Raw genomic sequence first — 20692 nt, forward strand, 5'->3', positions numbered from 1 at the left:
AGAAACTGGAAGGGAAGAAGCTGTGGTCATCAGAATGTAACAATCTCTAACATCTTGGGCTGGTGTTATAGACAGGTTAAAATATCATGGGATTCCAAAGAAAGACTTGATAATAGTTCTGGTATAATATATTACATCTGTGAAGTTATTTTAAAATTCTTCATCAATGAATTAGTGCTACTTGTAAATTTAATGTATTCTATATATTATACAGATTTGCAAGAATGTATTTCTTACCAGTGCAGATAATGATAAAATTGCTATAATGACAGGAATTATTATGACAGTGCAGAGATCTGAACACAACCAGAATGAATATACGACAACCACAACAAATCTTTCTATGTCTATGCCATTGGTAGTACAACATTAATGGAACTGAACCAAATTTTTATGCTTGCAATTCATACATTATGTTGAGCAATATATTTAATAAAGCAAATGAAATTTATTTGGAAGTAATTATTCTATGGCCTGAGAAATACCAAAAAGACAGCAGGCAAAACGGTAATGTTAATCCCATGCCAGGAACATGTTTTATCAGGTTTCCTTTTAGCTCTTAAACAACATGTAGTAAAAACAACAACATTCTGTCAGACTATATGTTCATTCCTTGCTTCCTGGATTAAATATGCTTATTCTATGCCACATTTTTATAGCTTTCAATTCCTGTACTTTAAATCTATTAAACAATGTCAAGTTGAATTTTCCTCAAAAAATGCTGCAGGTTAAGAAAAAAAAATTAGGACAGTAGAATATTTGAGGGCTAACATTTATGTCAGCTAATTAATATGGATCAGTTGTGGTCTGCAAGGATTTTTAAAGTGCAGGCATGTTTGAGATAAATATAGACTGAGGATCTGATTTTGTTCCTTCTCAAATTGATAACAAAGCTCTTAAGTATGGTCTACCAGTTTTGTAGGCCTGACAGATAAAATACACTTTTGTGCTCTTGCATAGTGTTAGTTGTCCCAAACTGAGCATCACCGAAAATACAGATGTACAACATAAGAAATAAATAATAGTTGCAACATTATATTTACTGTTCTGTGTTCTCTTTACTTGGTAAAGGAATGTGATTTTGAAAAAAACACATATTGGGAAAAAACAGTAAGTATGTTTGGTTAGCAAGTTCTATTTTAATCATAGAATCACAGAATTGTTTAGGTTGGAAAATATCTTTAATATCATTGAGTCCAACCATTAACCTAGCACTGTCAAGTCCACCTCTAAACCACATCCCTAAGCATCACTTCTACACTTCTCCAGGGATGGTGACTCAACCACTTCCCTGGGCAGCCTGTTCCATTGCCTGACAACTCTTTCCATGAAGAAATTTTTCTTAATAACCAATCTAAACCTCCCCTGGCACAACTTGAGGCTGTTTCTTTTGTCCTGTTGCTTGCTACTTGGGAGAAGAGATAACACCCTCCATGCTACAACCACCTTTCAGGTAGTTGTAGACAATAAGAAGGCCTCCCCTCAGCCTCCTTTTCTCCAGACTAAACAACCCCAGATCTTTTAGCCGCTCCTGATCATACTTTTGCTCCAGACACTTCACCAGCTTCATTGCCCTTCTCTGAACTCATTCCAGCACCTCAGTGTCTTTCTTTTAGTGAGGGGCCCAAAACTGAACACAGGGTTCGAGGTGAGGCCTCAGCAGTGCCGAGTACAAGGGGACGATCACTGCTGGCCACACTATTTCTGATACAAGCCAGGATGTTGTTTGCCTTCTTGGCCACCTATCCTTGAAAGTCACTTCTAAAATGTCTTCTTCCAATGACACTTTATGCTGAAGTAAACAAAAACGACCTTAAGCTGAGTATTAACACGTCATCATAAGTCTTACCTGTTTGTAGTGTTTCAGCATCAAAGACATCCTTCTTGAAGAAAGCTCTAAAAGACAAAGGACTTGCATGGCAGTCTTCTGAAAGTTTCTCAACAGCTTGTCTAAACATAGCAACTAAGTCATGAAGAGGTTGATCTAAATCAAGCTGAGAAGCGGATGGTGAAATCAAAGTCAGACGTACAGAAACTGATGCACAAGATGCAGAACTAGACTCCACAGATTCACACTCAATTTGGAAGCCCTCTGACAACATCTTCGTTGCAAAATGTTTTCTTTGGAGTGGATCATCAACTACTGCAACAACATGCCATTCAATGGCAGCATCTCTGGGTAGGTGAGATATTACAACCACAGCAAGCAACCCACACACTGCAGTTACATCATGATATGTCTCTGAATCTTCAACCTAAAAGATAAACAAAACATTGCATGTATTACAGAACTGTTGGAAATTAATGTTGCTCATATTCAGCTGATATATTTAAAAAAGTATGTCCAATACAGTTATTTTATACAGACCGTTTTTCCCCTAAACTTTCCTTCTTATTGAAAAGTCATCTTGAGAAATTATGGATTTGTCTGACAGTTAATATCTGCTCATTTTTGCAATCTCGTACTACTACTATGCCTGTACCATTTCAAAAAATGCTGATCATCATGTATTTTGCAGTCACTTTGCAATTAAAAGTGTTTTTGCACACAGTAATTTTTCTCTATGCCAATGGTCTTTGAAGAATAGAAATGGTAGGAACTACAGAAACGAGTTAGTAGAGCTTGTAAGATTTATTTTAAAAGTCAGTAGATACAGTTCAGATACAGCAATGATACAGTTTGGATAGTTCTGAATAGCAGAATGATCTTGAACAAACTCTCTTAGAAGATAAAAAGTGTTTTCTTAATAGCAGACCTCATTTAGAAATTGTTTTCACATCAACCAGCATATTTAATCAGCTAAGTTGGTAAGCTAACTCTGAGTAACTGAGTTTCTTTTCTTCTGATGGTATTAAAGAAGTGGGACAGGCTCTGTGCTTACTTCTTTCTAAAAATTTTAGTATAAATTGCCCTGTAGCCTGTTAACAGGTATAAGAAGGGAATATAGTGTTTCAAAATACTGAAACGCTCTTCTGTGAGACAGAGGAAGACATTGTGAATTTGTAGCCATTTCAACCCAAACTATTGTACCCATGCCCATTAAATAGCATTGCCTTTGAATCTTAACAAACCTAGATAAGTTCATAAAAGAATTATCTTGTTTCTGTATTGTTGCTATGTATTCAATCCCTTTTCACCTGAATGCGAACAAAAACAGCCTTAGAGTTTTAAACTCGGAACAATACATTGCGCTGGGTTGACTCCATCCAGCAGCTAAGCACCACACAGCTGCTTGCTTAGCCCCCCACCCCCCGCATGGCACAGAGGAGAAAACTTGTGGATCAAGATAAAGATGGTTTAATAAGTGAAGAAAAAAGGAAGAAGAAAGGAGAAATACCAAACGAGCGATGCAAAGGCATACACCTCCCCACCAGCAGAATGATACCCAGCTAGACCGTGAGCAATGGCTATCCTCCCAAAGACCCCTCCTCTTAGTTCTTCTCACTGAATATGACGTTACATGGAATGGAATATTCCTTTGGTCAGTTGGGGTGAGCTGTTCCAGCTGTGTCCCCTCCCAGCTTCTTGTGCAACCCTGGCGTACTCGCTGGCTGGGCAGTGTGAAAAACAGAGAAAGCCTTGACCTTGTGCGAGCACTGCTCACCAATAAATAAAAACCTTTGTGCGCTATCAATGCTCTTTTGGTCATGAATCCAAACCACAGCACTATACAGGTTGCCATGAAGAAAGTCAACTCCATTCCAGCCAAAACCAGTACACACATTTAGGTCTGATGTTACATTATACTGAAATGCATATACTCATACTCCTATTATGTATACAGAAAGGTCTATTTATGGAAAGCAATTTTATGATCTACGTGCTCTCAAAAAGTATGAATTCGCATTACCTTAGTCTTCTGAACACACCTTTTTTTTAACAACCGTTCAAATAGTTGAACAGTTGAAATGCTTATTCTGGCCAGCAGATTATTTTTTCTTACTTTTTACTACATTTTTATGGAAAGACAATATATTAAGCATTTTAATATTAGTCACTTACACCACCTTCTTTGTGTACACATATAATAACTTTTTTATGTACCAGTTTGCTTACACCGCAGTATATACTGGTAATACTGTCTATTGCCTGACCTCTGAAAAGAAAAATAATAACAAGGCAAACCTGTCATTTTGCCTGAAGTCAATAATGCCGTATAACTCATAGTACCTTCAATTCACAAGCTCAATTTTCTTCCACTCACTCTCAACTTTGAGAGGAAGAAATAATAACAGGTTATAGGCACTTTATTTCAAAATTCACTCACAAAGTTATTGACAAGCATTTTGCACAGAATATCTTTGATGCCTGACCCTCGTGAGCTGTTTATATGAAAAATGCACTTCTATATTAACGATAGTGGAGTCTAATTCTACAGCAAACATGTAGCAATTGCTTTAGCATTTCTGGTTTTGATATGAGAACAAAAATAGGGATAATTTATCTCAAATTGCAGTCACTTCAGTCATAATAAAATCTCACTGAGTACTGTTTGCTTTCAGTACTTTCATTAGCCTAGCCGGGGCTGTTATTAAGGTACCAACACATAAATGTTACATTAGCACTTGACAGGAGAAGCATAGTATTCTCCTCTAGGAGATGAATTCTAACCTTGTCAATATAATTCTGCTCTGAGTGCTGTAAAACAGTTTGAAAAGATGAAATACTGGAGCTTTGCACTGAGAAGAAAAAAAAGTCATGCTCATTCAGGCTTAAAGGCCACTTTGCTGGCCCAAGGTGCTGAGGAAAAAGTCCAAAGAAGCTCTCTCAGGTCACATCAAGCACTAAGACAAACTTTTCTACTTCCCTGTACTTGTCTTAGATTGTTAAATCAATTACTCACTATTTCTGCTTGCCTTCAGCTGCCATTTAGAATATGAAGAACTACATGAAAATTAAGGCCAGGAGAAAGTACATCTCCTAATTCAACAAATGAGAATCATTCTGTGTGAAAGACTATTCATAGTGCACCTGTACAGTACCATAGCACGCATAACCTTTAACTTTAGCGTTTGCACAAAGCACAAGTGATGGAGCTACTGGGGACTAATAATCTTTCATCAGCTGCTACAGAATCTTTCAGAAATAGTTCTAACAATGACCTCTCCTGACTTATTTTAAAGAAATCACTGAGATTTGTGTTGTACATGGATGCTGCATTTATGAGATACCTTTCACAAATTTACAACTGTCTTAAACAGCTGAATCTCTTTATGACAGCCTGTCTAGTAAATGAGGATGAATATATAAGGTCTGCTAAGAAATTCTATTCATATGATGCTGGAAGAATATAAGTAAGTCTTAAGACTGAAAAGGAAGAGGAATTATTTTATGACTAGGTTGCTTTTTCCAATCAATTCTGCGCTCTCATCAAGGAGATTTAGCACTTCTGGTGGATGGCTCTAGTACTATGAAGAAAAATATGTTTTTAGGGCTCTTGCCCAAGAATACCATTGTAGACTGTGCTGCAAAGGAGCACATGTTTTGGCCTCGTCCTTCCTCTACACCTTCAGTTTTGGAAAAAAAAAATTAGGCAGAAGAGGATACAATTTCGCTTGTAATTCTTGAAAAAGAAGTGTCAAATAATTCTTGAGAACCTCTAAACTTCTTACTATTGACAGACAAAAAAACTGTTGGGGAAAACAGTATTGAAAACAGTGGTTCCTTAAAGTATGTATGATCTGAATTTTCCAAATCTTTACAATTTTCATTAGGCTGTAGGTGTAGCTGTCATCTAAAGGTATTTGCCCTTAAACATTTATTTTCTAGCTATCACTGTACAAATGATTTTCAATTCATGGGGCAGAGTCTGCCTATTGAAGATTTGCATTTCCACTTGTTTGCTTTTCCACTGGATTAATCCTTTCTAAGAACAAAATCTGCGAAGTAGTTTTGCACCAGGAGAAGTTCAAATGTCATAGGGGAAAATTAGCAGATTGTAAAGATTCATTGTCTGACTGCTGAGATAATAAGGAGACAGATGCTAATTCTGTGCTACACTTTTACATAATATGATTTAAAGAGGGCTGGAGAAGGAAGCCAGGTAACATCCTTTCATTGTGCAGGAGACAGCCTCTGAAAATAAATGACTCTCTAACAATGTCTTCTTTCAGGAATGGATGCAAACTGGATCATCGCAGGGACCACAGCATGACAGGATTCTGATTCTGTCATGCTATAAAATGGTAGGTCCCAAAACTTTGGACAAATATTTGATATAAGTGATTTAACTCTAGCTGAATCTCATGTTAAGACTGTCCTCAAAACATGATTCATAATATCCTCCCTCTGCCAAAAGGATCATCTGCTACTCAGTTTATCAAAGCTGGGAATGAATGGAGTTCTAGAAAGTTTGGAAAAGGAAGCCAAAAAGCATTTTTTTCTAAATACATCTATATCATTCCCTATCCAGAGGACTACGAACACTCTCATTTTTTAACACCTTGGTCTGAGAAAAATAAAACTAAAGAAAGGGCTTTTCCCATCGTGAAGATAATACTGATATTCTTCCGGTAATACAATACACATTTCAGTAATTTGGGAAAAACAGAAGGTACGGAGTAGATTTTAGGAGGACTAAGGATGCAACTGTTATTTACCGGACATTTTATAATACCAAAGTAGGTTGATGCCATATTACTGTAAACACTGAGAAGAGTGCCATGCTAAGTTAAGTAACATCTTGGAAAGTCTTCACAGATTGGCTAATAAAAAATCACAGCAGTTGACAGCAATCAAGAAAGCAAGTAAACCATTATGAATTCCTAGAAAAGGAACAGAGAACAAAGTGGGTAACATTTATGCCACTGTAGAAATTCACAGTTTATCCACACCTTGGATAAGATATAGAACTCTGGATCTCACAGCTGAAAAAGGACATATTAGATCCAGAATGTGTTCAGAGGAGGACAACAAGGATAATCTGGAGGGTCTGACTGGAAATGTCCTCCAGCCTTCTTAAGGAGAATGTGACAGAGATTTAAAAAATCGTACATGACATAAGAAGGGTGGATAGGAACAAGAATTGATTTTGCATGCATGTCTTTCTGTACAAAAGCTACAGATCATCAAACGACATTAGTAAGAGCATGGTTTCAAAAAGAACAATGGTGGGTGACACCTGCAGTTCCCTGATGGAGAATGCTGCGGTTGCAAGAACTTTACAGGGATTCAAGGGAAGCCTGAACAAGTACTCAGAACACAGATTCAGAGGGGATTATAAGAGGGACATATTAAAATTCTTAGTTAATTCTTAATTTATACAATAGTTAATAATTTATATAAAAATTAATTATTCATCTAACTATTAAAATTAATTTAATTAAAAATGAATTAAAATAGTTTGAGGTTGGGAGAATATTAGGGTGGATATATGCTTTTCCTGTCTTTCCTATTCACATCTGCTTAGAGCTACTGTTTTGAGTTGGAATACTAAGTGGATCCTACACAATTATGGCTATTCTTATGTTCTTACATCAGAATTTATGCTTATGCTGATACTAGTGGTGTGTCTGGTGAAGAAAAACGACGGAGCTTTCTTGACTGGACTGGCTGAATTTTCACAATTAGTCACTTCCAACAACTATTCCTTTCCAATGTTTCTGATAGGGAGTTTTATGTCCATCTGTGATATTCCAGACTGATTTTATAGATGAATGGTGTACACAGAGTCAAGCAGAAGCATGCAGATAACAGCTTGCCCCTTTCTTTGGGCTGCATCAAAAGGAGCGTGGCCAGCAGGTTAAGGGAGGTGATTCTGCCCCTCTGCTCTGCTCTGGTGAGACCCCACCTGGAGTCCTGTGTCCAGCTCTGGAGCCCTCAGCACAGGGAAGACATGGACCTGTTGGAGAGGGGCCAGAGGAGGCCACCAAGATGATCAGAGGGCTGGAACAGCTCTGATATGAGGACAGGCTGAGAGATTTGGGGTTGTTCAGCCTGGAGGAAGCTCCAGGGAGACCTTATTGTGGTGTTTCAGTACTTAAAAGGAGCCCATAAGAAAGATGGAGACAGACTTTTTAGAGGAGTATGTTACGACAGCACAAGGGGTAATGGTTTTAAACTGGAAGAGGGGAGATTCAGGTTACGCATGAGGAAGAAATATTTTACAATGAGGGTGGTAAAACACTGGCACAGGTTGCCCAGAGAAGTGGTAGATGCCCCATCCCTGAAGACATTCAAGGCCAGGCTGGACAGGGCTCTGAGCAACCTGATCTAGTTGAAGGTGTCCCTGCTCATTGCAGGGGGTTGGTTGGACTAGATGAGCCTTGAAGGTCCCTTCCAACCCAAACTATTCTATGATCCTATTCTATTATTCTATAAAAACAACAACAACAACAAACCACAAAACTTCCTCTTCTCCTTTTTCCCGAAGCAGAATCACAGAGAGAGCTGAAATCCTACTTTTAGGGGGACACAAATATCTTCAGTCCTTGCTTATACTGATAGAGACAGCATAGACAATCAAAACACAACAGACAGTCCCAGGCAGTGCCAAGCAGGAGGTCTGTCTGCTTCAGGCACCTGCCACAGGAATGGGGATCCTGAGCCCAGACAGTCGCTGCATTGTAACCCCTCTAACAAGGATCTGCAATGGATGTTTAACTCAAATCTGCAAAAGTAGAAGGATGACTGGGTGGAAATAGAAGGGGTCGAACAGCTTGTCTGCAAACTTAGTGAAGGCCACAGTACTACAGTTATCAAATGACATCCAATTCAGATAAAGTATCTAATAACGAGAAATGAGAACGGGAGCTCTACTTTATACTTGTGCATAGGCTGGAGTTGAAAAGGTAGTTTGGTAGAAACATTCCTTAGCTAACACTTCTGTGAACATGTTTAATGCAGAAAGCCCTTTCATATTGCAAGAAAGAAGGTTAACATCAGAGGTTGTCAATTGGTTTTTAAATGTGTAATTAACCTGCATCTCCAGATTAAACAGTTATCTGAACTGTGTGCATAATGCTTCCCTGAGCTTAGCTGAGATCCAAGATGTTTTCACCTTGGTTCATAGTACTACCAAGCCCTTGCATTTTATATGCCTCAGTTCTTAGTAAAGATTCACTCAGTTTTATTGTGCATATTCAGGAGAGCTACAGAATACTCTCACACTGATGAATGCCCAGCACATTCTCAATGCCACTACAAACCAAACCAGCACCCAATGTAATAAGCACAGTTAAATGAAAAACGCTGGGCTGTAAGGGTTGTAAACTAATTTACACAGAGTATTGTTTTAAAAGCGCTAACCTTAAAAAAGAATTTCTCTAACTAGTAATGTATTTTTTCATTAAAGAAAAATATCAAAAGCAAACACAGGAATAATGACTGTAGGACAAACCTATACTCAATCCATTGTAAAAGCATTTAACTATGTTACCTAATATAATTGAAAAAGGTACACAATTCAGCTATTATTATACAAACTTGTTTATTTTGACTATCCTCCATTTTTTCCAAATAAGAAATATTATTTTTGTTGTGTAAGGACTAAGGTCTCACAGCTGAATATGGAATCAGGCCATAAGAGACAGAGATGAATGCATAATTGCTATCTCTACAAAGAACTGACTTGGAGAACAAAAAGAAAGATACTGTGATGTTACTTTTAGAAGCTGAGTTTATGAAAACCTTCTATGGTACGCATTATTACACCATTATAGCAGCAAGATTAATGTGCCTTTAAATAATACATTTAAAATTTCTTTTATACTGCCTGCATTAAACAGACTGCATCAAACTCCTGAGATCCAGTTGAAGCTTTGCTAGAGTCTCTCACAACAATAGGTTTATGACTTTAAAAAGTAAAGATTCCACTAGGAAAACTGCATAAGAATAATAATGTCAGGTCCTGAAGAAAGTAGGATAGAAGCAAGCCTTTTCAACATCCTAGTTTGTCTAATAAATAGGCCACATGCATTCCTGCTATAACACGCCTGAATTCAAAGAATGAATACCATAGTGTTTTATAACAATAAAATTGTTAACAATATTCTTTTTGCAAAGCTTACAAAAATAAGAAAGCCTGACATTTAGTATCCCTTCATGTAACAAAACAGATTATTTGTTGCATGCCAAAAATACATAAGCACTAGATTGGCAGACTAACAACGAGGTCTTATAAACCTGAATATTTACTATGGAATAAATACGGCCAATATTAAAAAAAACACAAAACAAACAAAATCAACAAGTCCTTCAGAAATTTAGTCCTCTCTGCTCTACAATGTGTTGGACAAAGCTGACAGTACTTCAATTACCACTGTGTCACGTAGAAACTATTTTGTACAATGTCAACAGGAAAACAGAACCTGTACTTACTTGGTGTTACCGAACCAAGTAAAATCTAGAGAAAACAAGGTGGTTCATTATTTTTTGTGTCAGCATCTGATAGCACATTTTGCAGAATAATTTTTTTTTGTGCAGTCTTTACCTTTAAAAAAACAGAAACATGAAAAAGGGGAAATACAGGGGAATGAATATGGGTATAGAAATTTAGAGGCAGTACTATTTCTAAGGGTACTTTTACTCAATTCTTGTAATTTGAATGGATTTCAAATTAATGTAATCTCTTAATATAACTATTCTAATTCCACATGCTGGCATTTGGGAAAAAATACAAATTAAGCTTTCTTCATAATAATTGTGAAAAATTCTGCATGCAGCTGTGGCAGTGATGCAAAATTAATTATTAGACATGAAATGGTCAGCAATTAACATGCCAAGCACAATAGGTTAGCTTTTCCCAGAGAGGTATTCTGCAGGTGAAGTAAATGAGGAAATCTGAAATCTATACAATATATTGCTGGCTATTATTAGGATTTGTCAAGGTGATAGGCTAAAATTTTATAGTAGTCAACCAAGTATGTCAGAAGAAACTACCACAAAAATTAACCGAAATCATTCTTAGGGCCCAAATCCCACAATAAATCTAGCGTAAATTTGATCTTATAAGTTGACACAGCTTTTTGGTGCATAAAGGATATGTTTAAGTCTTTGTAGAATCAAAACTTTCATGGCAAATGGTCTCTGAATAGTACTACTGTAAGTATATGTAAGCATTATATAAAAAGATAAGCAAATATGTAAACTCATGAAAAAGAGTTCATAAATCAGGTCAATACCTATGCCTGGTCTGTAGCTTATATCATTCAAACAGAATAATTTAGCATCTTGCTATTCTATCTTTTACCATGATCGTCAATAGAGGCCAAGAAGTGGTATAAATTTTCATCATTTTTCTGTGACAAAAGGGCTTAGCTGAAATTAAAGACCTAGCCTTACAAGCTTTCTTTTGATTATGTTCAGTACATAAGGTTATCATTTGCTTGTTAATTTATTTTCTGCTTTCTATTGTTGGATGTCTGTGTTTTCATCCTTTCATTTTGGAAACTGAGAAGCTCTGTGACATGATCAAAATAGGAGCAATCACTATCACATTTCCATGAAGACACAGTCAGCTTTGAAGGAATCTCTAGAACAAATAAGCAATCAAAAGCCTGAAGGCTGTATACAAAGTCTCTAAGAACTAGGCTAACACCTCTGCTTTCTGGATTTAGCAACCTGGAAGTTTTCTTGAAAAGTAAGCTCAAATAATTACTTGCTAGAATAAATTGGAAAAAAAAGTAGAAAATGCAAACTGGCCTGCTGAAAGACACAGACTTCTGCACACAGAGTAATGGAGAAGATTCGCCTTTTTTAAGACTGAGACTTCTATTATTGCTTGATTTAGCAGGTAAGGATCACAATCTTGTTCTATTCCATTATCTAAAAGCATAGTCTCAATAGCCCCATGGACTTAAGAGTTTTCAACTACCCACAGAATTCTATACATTTAAATCTCTCTTCGAAATACATTTCATAATTTTATGTGACAATTATGCCAGCATCAGAGCAAAAAAAAGTTTTTTAAATGTTGGATAATCAGTTATGGGAAGGATGTGATAATATCAAAGGGAAAATATAGAATACCATTTTCCCCACATTTTTAGATGGTTATAAACATCAGCCATAGCACTGATTATTCAGAGGAAATTGCATTGAAAGGACTGCAATGACGGTGTCTGGACTGAGAATTTGAGAAGCACAGGACTGCTAGCATGGCTGTCAAAAGGGCATAATGCCTGAAATTCAGAACTAGGCAATTAATATTAGCTTTAAAAATGGATTCGACTGCTGAAAGGAGAAGATTTTCCCTCTTACTGGGCCCTTAACTGCTCCCACTGATACATAATGAGACAGATTAAATCTAACTTTTGTTAATTCTGGTTGGTTTGGGTTCTATTTATTTATTATTTATTTTTCCCTGAAGGAACTGTTTATGGCTTGAGCAGAATGTTTCAGTAAGCAAGCGCTCTGATACAATATGAATACCTCTATTTTTGTTGCTAAGTCAAAGGGGTCAGAAAGGGATTTTCAATTTCTTTAAGTGGATACAAGCCTTTGGTTGTTTGGCTTATTCTGCACAAGTAGTCATGCCACCCCGTGTACTTACTGAGCTGATAAACACCCTTCCTACCGCATGGGAAGCTCAGCCTCCTGGTTCTCCTGTGGCATAAAGTATTTTAAACTCTTATGGTCTGATATATTTTAGTCTAAGTATACTCACAGGCTTCAAAACAGTAATTTCTGGGTGAAACGTAATGGTCTGTGATATACAGGTCAGACTAAATGATCTCATGGTGCCTTCTGGCTGTACAAGCTACTCAAGCTATGAAATCCGTTTTACTCACTACTGACACTCAGTCTTTCTACCAGTGCTGCAGTGCCTGAACTCTAAAAACCCACACTGAGAAGGCAACCATCTTACTCATTACGGCCTTTAATATCCCTTGCCGATGGCTTTAAATTTTTAAACAGCCCTACCTGTCGTGCTCCCTTTTATGTGTTCTCGTAGTTACAGATATAATTTTGGAAGCAAAATATCTAAACAGTAAGCATAATAAAAAAGAAACAGGTTAAAGCTTATTAGCAGTAGGGAGCAGATGTAGCAAAATTTTGCCAGTTCCCCTACATTTCCTCCCCAGCAGGGACTTTCTGTCAAGCTGTGAGTTAGTTCTATATAATAATGTAGGCTGCTGTTACTCCAATTGCACCTTCCTATACCTCACTATTGTACTAAAAATTCCCTTTGATTTTTGATTTCTTCCTTCGTAATAATAGTATTTAAAGCAGTTCCTGCAGAGCTAAATGTAAATTCAAGCACTGCATGCTAGATGCTCAGAAGGGCATGAAAATGTAAAATGATAAGAAAATAATTACATATTGAAAAGCTGGTTTATTTGCTTTAAAAATATTAACTTCCTTTCAACAAACTAAAGGTTCCTGAGCCAAGAGATAACCAGTTAATGACTGAAGTTAAGATTCCTTGAACTATCTCTCAAACATACATCATTCAATATATCAGTTACAATGTGGAAAAAAGATAACTATTTAAGGAACAAAGTCATAAATTGATAGCAATATAAACTGAAAGCAAATGAAATCTGCCACATGAAACACGATCACAGACTGTCACTCTGAGGGTTTTATTCTTCATGTGTAGCGTCAAAAATAAGCAGTTAGGAAAGGGAGTTGAACTGAATTAAGGATGTTCAAGATGGAAAGATTCCACTTGAAAATCATTTGAGAGTGTGTACAAAATGAGACAGAAAACGAGAAAAGTTAATGGTCAAAATCTACTTTGTGGGCATTAAGGATAAGCGATTTTATGATTTAGAATTTAAACATCAGATACTGATTGCAAAGATGTTTTCTTTGAAAGTCTACTTTCCTTCTCAACTTTGACCTTGAGCTCTGGAACTCATTTTCAAACGAAATGTCAGCTTTTATCTCATGTGTTCAAACTAGGATCACTTGTTCTCCTGTGCATGTACAGGACCATTAGCTACTGAGGTTAAACCTGTAGTTAAATTTTGCAGTATGCAATGTAAAAAAATTGTGAGGCCGCTGGAGGCAGAAGAAAAACAAGTTAAAAATTCTGATGGCACTATTAAACTTCTATTAATTGCCAGGCTCTCCCTCATTGAGACACCCACCTTTATTAGTAACATGATTTTGAGTGTGGCACTTTTTAGTAAACAAAGATTTTTAGTGGAAAATACAAACATTGACATTCCTTCATCTTATGTATGTGAGTATCTTTGCGGCAAATGTTTTCAGCAGTGTAGTCTGATACTTTCATTTTTTCAAATGGTATAACTGCAAAGCAAGATCAGTTAAATAAAATATAACAGGACTTTAGGACTGCACACGCCCTTTATTTTAAGTCAAGCCATTTATATTGGTCAAGAATGTCCTCCATACAGTTTGGAACTTGGATTTTGCAGGACAAGTTTTCCCTCAGTTCAATGTTACAGGAATCAAGCTCGGGTGATGCAATTCAGGCAATTTCTCACAGCCCGCTGTGCCGGATTGTCCACAGTTGGCAGGTAACCCCCCCCACCCCGCACCGAGTCGCTCGCTCACACCCCCCGCAGCAAGATCAGGGAGAACTCAGCAGGACAAAAGAGAGAAAAAAATCATGGGTGGAGATAAAGACAGTTTAATAACAGAAGGAAAGAGAAAACAATCATCACCTCCCACCAGCAGACTGATGCCCAGCCAGTCTCTGAGCAAAGGCTACTTCAGAAAAGACTTATCCCTGCTCCAGTTTTTACTGTCAAGCAATTTATATGGTATATAACACCCTTTGGTCTATTTGGGTCAGCTGTCTCAGCTGTACCCCCTCCCAGCTTCTTCTCAAACCCAGTCTGCTTGCTGGGTGCAGGCAAAGTCGAAAAAAGATGAAAGCCTGGAGGCTGTGCAGGCACTGGTCTGCTATCAACACAAATCCAAACCACCACACTACAGGGGCTGCTATGAAGAAAAATAACTCTATCCCAGTCAGTACCACTATGTCCACTCACAAGAGGAAGTTCACAATAACCTAAAAATTATAAGCCGAGTCTGAGTTAAATGCGTAACTGTTCTCACCAGTCATTGGAATGAGACACATGGAAAGCAAGCTTGTTGTCTTAAAGATGAAGAGACGTCTCTCAAGTTACTACTGAAATATATAATGGGATCTTAACTCATGTTCCTGAAGGCAGGTGAGTCCATGCTCAGAAGATTAGAACGGAAAGTTTTCAATAAATGGCCTTTAAGAGACACGTATTAATATATATGCTTATTAAAAGTTGTTATACTAAAAAAAAATACAAATATATATTCATGGATATGTATGCAATGTGTACTTATCTGTATGCATATATATGTATATGAGGAGGGAGAGAAAGAGAAAAATTTGTATACCTAGACGTCTCCTCCATGTAATTTTAGAGACCATGCACTGAGAGCCTATGAGACATCACTGAACAGGTATCTACAACTCTACACAAACATTCGTTTGAAAAATTAGAACGAAACTTCGGACTTAATTTGAAATTATTGATGATTAGTATTTTCATCGGGTAACAGTTACATTTTCCTCTTTGAGACTCACTTGCTTCTTTGTTGAGATATATGCAGAAGCAACTACTTCGTCAACTACGTTGTTTCCACAAAGGTGCTTATAAGTGAGACACATAAAGACCTGCATAATATTAATACTGAATAATGTCCAAAAGAAAATCAGTGTTAGATTTCAAGTGTTACCAGCTGTGTTAATTGTGTTACAACTAAATAATTGATGAGAACTGTACACAAGTACTATATAAGCTGGACGCATTTTTATTTTTCATCCATGAAGTTGATGATTTTCCCGAAATGTGTTCTTTCATCACGGGGATCTAAAGTGCCCTACACGTAACTAGGACTACAGTTTAAGGAAGTTTCAGGAAGTTTCCTGAGCAAAAGTAGGACCTTGATCACTTTTCAACCAAAATGGCATTTTCCCCTCTATAAAGAGGGACTGACAACAGGTACCAGCCTCAGGGCTGAAATCCTGTTAAATGGCTTTCACAGTCATCACACACAAGACTTTTGACCAGAGGTTCTGGCCTAAGCAAACAGTGGATGCATATTTGCCTTCTTGCTTAGCACAAAAGTGACAGGATCAAAATAGAATTAATATTTTCAGTAAAAGAGATGAAAAATCACTCAAAAAAACTCTTATAAGGGAACTGCTGCAGGGGAATATGAGTCAGTCTGGATGAACTAGGTTGTTTACCACTCTGAATAACTTGACATGTACTTCTTCACTCTGTCTAACTGAAAAATAATGTTCAAATGCATGTATATATTACCTGTAAATGACAAATAAGCTAGTGCAAGTCAGTCCATGGAAATCAGAGAGCTATGCTGACTTAGACCAGCTGAGGATTTGATTGTATCTATATCTGTCTACACAAACATTCACACAAGAAACTGTCTCTTATTTTCTACTGTTCATATTTTATGTTTACATTCTACAAGTTAAATTCACATATGTTGTTTAGAACATTATCCAATCATACCATTTTTTATGTATACATGTACATTCAATTTCTAATAATGGCTTTAGTTAAAATCTTGTAGACTGCTTCGCTGTTCTTTTTGTTGGCTGTATTTATTTTTAATAGTCATTAATGCTCCATTAATGTTACAAATAGAATATCACAATCTTCCTTTAAAAAAAAAGTGGGAACTCTTTCACCTCCCATTGTGGCCCAGTGTCAAAAGGCAGAATATCTTCAAGGACCTCTGGAGTTCCACTATCTGCACTTGACCTGTGTTAAATATTCTCATTGCAGTTGCTTCAAATGAATACAAAAGCTTTGTTTAATCTGAACACAGGGGAAATGAAATACACCAGGCACGAGATGAAAGACCCACTACCACTGTGCTATTTGAATGCACTGTGTGTTCTTAACACGGACCATAAAAGAAGCCTGGTTTAATATATCAAACTGTGGAACATTCAAAATAGCATGTAGTAGCAAAATAAATGTTATAAACCTGATGAGACAAAAAAGGGAAATAGAAACATGTATTTTCTTCCTACTGAATTTCTGATAGGCATAGGTACTGCGTTGTGGCAATGTTTTTCAAAAATATTGCATTTTCTTCTGGTAAGATTACCAATTATATTAATTAACCAATGCAAAACTTTACTGCAATGTAAATGTAGCAGGGTTCTAATTTATCATTTATACCTTTACAATATTCATTCACTTCTACTCCTCACATTTTAACTATTCTGTTCAAGAAATGGCTAAAAGAAGGAGATCAATTAAATTAGCATTTCCCATACTACTGTCTATAGGGCACAGAATTTACGATACTATTTGGAAATCTAACAATCATATTAAACATAGATATTAACTAATGCATATCGTAAAATAGACAAAACCCATGTACCTGAACGAACAAAAAGTACATATCCTCTCAGTTGTTTTTTTTTTTTTTTATATTACTTTTAAGTTTTATGGTAATTTTCTCCATAGGTAAAGAGGATCTAAAATCTCTGTCCAATCCTTTACAGGAAGAAAAGCTTTCAACTTGCACTGTTTGAACATAAGCTACTTCTGTTCTACTTAGGATAAAGCGTCAGAAAATGCATGAACTTAAATTCATGACAGTCTGTATCCTTCAAATGCTACAGGCATGTCTGAACAATGTAACACACTGCTGTGCTACACAAGCATGGCGCCATTCTGAATAACTGCCATGAAAACATAATAATTACTCCAAAAAACTACTGCATGTAGCTAGACAGCTTCTGGTTCAGGCATTTACTTGTTCATAACTTGGGACCTCTGCATTATTCAGTAGGCAAAGTGGAAGGACACAGGGTACTATCACTGATATTCAGAGAAGCGTCAAAGGAGGTATGATGCAGGGGCTCCCTAGGACAGGCCCCAAAAGGACTGCTCTTAGATATTTTGAAAAATCCTAGCTCAGGCTCATTTACATCTTTTGACATCTAAACAGTTTGTTAGTCTGGCCCAAAAAGTTTAAGTTTAGATACTGAAAGCTGGCATCATGTTACCCAAGTGCTGAAATAGGCAAGAAACACATTCACAATATATATCAGATAAAACACTGCAAATCCTGTTTTTTTCCATCACTTCTACATCACATGGTATTAAGACACACATTGTCAACAATGTGAGTGGCATTCCTGACAGAATGAAAGTCAACTGTAGCACTCCTTGCTGGATATGAAACAACCATGGGATCACGGACACCCATCCTGAATGCTTACCATAAAAAAAAATAAAGCTTCTGTCAGAAGAAGGTGGGCTAGAGAACCTTTAAAGTTTGTAGTATGTTTGCTCGGGAATTTATTGGAGGGAGAGGACTAGACAACTAATGTTCAAATGCAAGCTGCGTTATAAAAGCCAAAAGACGTATTTTTTCGTGCCATAGGAAGCATTTCACCAGGTAGATTTTTTGTTACTGAGGATGGAAAATGGAGTAGGAGCTGCCTAATAAAATAACCCAGAGTGGAACTGATCTATAATATCATCATTGAAAGAAAAAAATAGGATGTATAAAATGAATGGCGGATGCAAAAGATCTAAGCTAATAGTCTTAGAGCTATTAATACATTTTGCAATTACATTAAATTATCTTTCGATGCAACATTCTCTTCCATTCTTAACAAAATACATTGCTTTCACTGTTTCATCCAGCTTTTCCTTTCACCAATATTTTGGGTTCACTTACAAATACAGGAAATCCTAAACTTTGCATTGGTAACAAAACATGGTGTAGGAAATGTACTCAAATATTTCCTTATGCATTTTTCTTTTTACAACAAAGAAATCAGATATAACATTTCAGATAGTTCTGGAAGATCTGCCTCAGAGCTTTATATATGCCATCAAATCAAAATAAGAACTGAAACTTGTTTTTATCGTTCAGTCATGTTTATCAAGAACTCTATTTCAAAAGCAGCAAATGGCTTTCAAGTTTTTCTGTAAGTTTATGTGCTCCTAATTCGCAGAAAGAAATTAATTAATAGTACATTGTCATGGAATATACATTTGAATAGCAACAGCCCCAAACATTATCTATTGCATAACTTATCAAAATTGGTACATTCTACTGGCCTAGCTGTACCAGATCTTGCTGGGGATTAGCAAGATGTAAAAAGAATAAAACACAGCAGTCAAACAAGCTGGAATGTCTGAAATCCTGAGACAGTAGAGCATGTTTTGTCTTTATCATAGAATCATAGAATCTTAGAATCATTTCGGCTGGAAGAGACCCTCAGGATCATCGAGTCCAACCATAACCTAACTCTAGCACTAACCCATGTCCCTAAGAACTCGTCTAAATGTCTTTTAAACACCTCCAGGGATGGTGACTCCACCACTTCCCTGGGCAGCCTGTTCCAATGCCCGACAACCCTTTCTCTGAAGAATTTTTTCCTAATATCCAATCTAAACCTCCCCTGGAACAATCTGAGGCCATTTCCCCTTGTCCTACCACTGGCTACTCGGGAGAAGAGACCAATCCCCTCCATGCTACAACCTCCTTTCAGGTAGTTGTAGACAGCGATAAGATCTCCCCTCAGCCTCCTTTTCTCCAGGATAAACAGCCCCAGTTCCCTCAACTGCTCCTCACAAGACTTGTGCTCCAGACCCCTCACAGGCTTCATTGCCCTCCTCTGAACCCTCTCTAGTATTTCAATGTCCTTCTTATGACGAGGGGCCCAAAACTGAACACAGGATTCGAGGTGGGGCCTCACCAGTGCTGAGTACAGTGGCACGACCACTTCTCTAGTCCTGCTGGCCACACTATTCCTGATACAAGCCAGGATGCTGTTGGCCTTTTTGGCCACCTGGGCACACTGCTGGCTCATGTTCAGACAGCTGTCAATCAACACCCCCAGATCCCTCTCTGCCAGGCAGCTTTCCAACCACTCTTCCCCGAGCCTGTAGCGCTGCCTGGGGTTGTTGTGACCCAAGTGCAGGACCCGACCCTTGGCCTTGTTGAACCTCATACAACTGGCCTCAGCCCAACGATCCAGCCGGTCCAGATCCCTCTGTATGGCCTCCAGCAGATCAACACTCCCACTCAATTTGGTGAAGATATTGGTAAAGGTAACAAAATTATATTGGTGAAGATAACAAAAGAAAGTAAAAAAGCAGGCATTCAGAAGTAGAAAAAAAAGGTTATCATGATCTTGCCCTTCTCAGTCTGGCAGAGTCTGTTGTACAGACAGAAGTACAATCTACCACTTGAAATACTCTTAACAAAGTACTACAGGGATGGTTCTGCATGGAAAGCCCATGGGGAGGGGAAAAAGAAGGTAGGGGGTGGACTCAGCTCCCAACTAAATATAGCAGGAGTCGTGTCTAAATGGCACAACTCAACCCCTACTGAATAAAGTGCATACACAAAGTAAATTAATAAAATTTTGCAGGCACAGTCACTGTTATATCATTATACAATAATTATTTGGAATGTTTCCATCTATCAATAATGCCATCTGTCCTACACAATACAAATGGACTACAACCCATCTGGCTTATTTTTTTCTATTGATTACTCTGCTGAATGAGTTAGCAAAACTGCTTATAAAATCATCATACTACATGACACTGTCATTAAAAGATGTGAAGAAAAACACAAGATGAGACTTAATTGGAAGACTGTCAGTTCTTCTTCCAGAAAGTTTTAACAATGCTATAAGCTTTCTCCTCCCCCCGACTCCACACCTCCCCTCCTCCCCGACACCCCCCTTCCTTCCATTACTTTAAAGAAAAGGAAAAAAAAAAAAAAAAG

At 37.4% G+C, this 20692-nt stretch overlaps 1 protein-coding gene across 1 annotated transcript in view; it reads right to left on the bottom strand.

Annotated features, from left to right (window-relative positions):
• The window catches only part of DPH6 (diphthamine biosynthesis 6), a 199205-nt gene that overhangs the window by 39528 nt on the left and 138985 nt on the right, over positions 1-20692 (bottom strand). Inside the window, exon 14 of the mRNA XM_065636214.1 lies at positions 1850-2255. Coding sequence (XP_065492286.1) covers positions 1850-2255 — 406 coding nt within the window. The remainder of the gene's footprint in view (positions 1-1849; positions 2256-20692) is intronic.

Source organism: Caloenas nicobarica, chromosome 5, assembly GCF_036013445.1.
Source record: "Caloenas nicobarica isolate bCalNic1 chromosome 5, bCalNic1.hap1, whole genome shotgun sequence".
Lineage (NCBI taxonomy): Eukaryota > Metazoa > Chordata > Aves > Columbiformes > Columbidae > Caloenas > Caloenas nicobarica.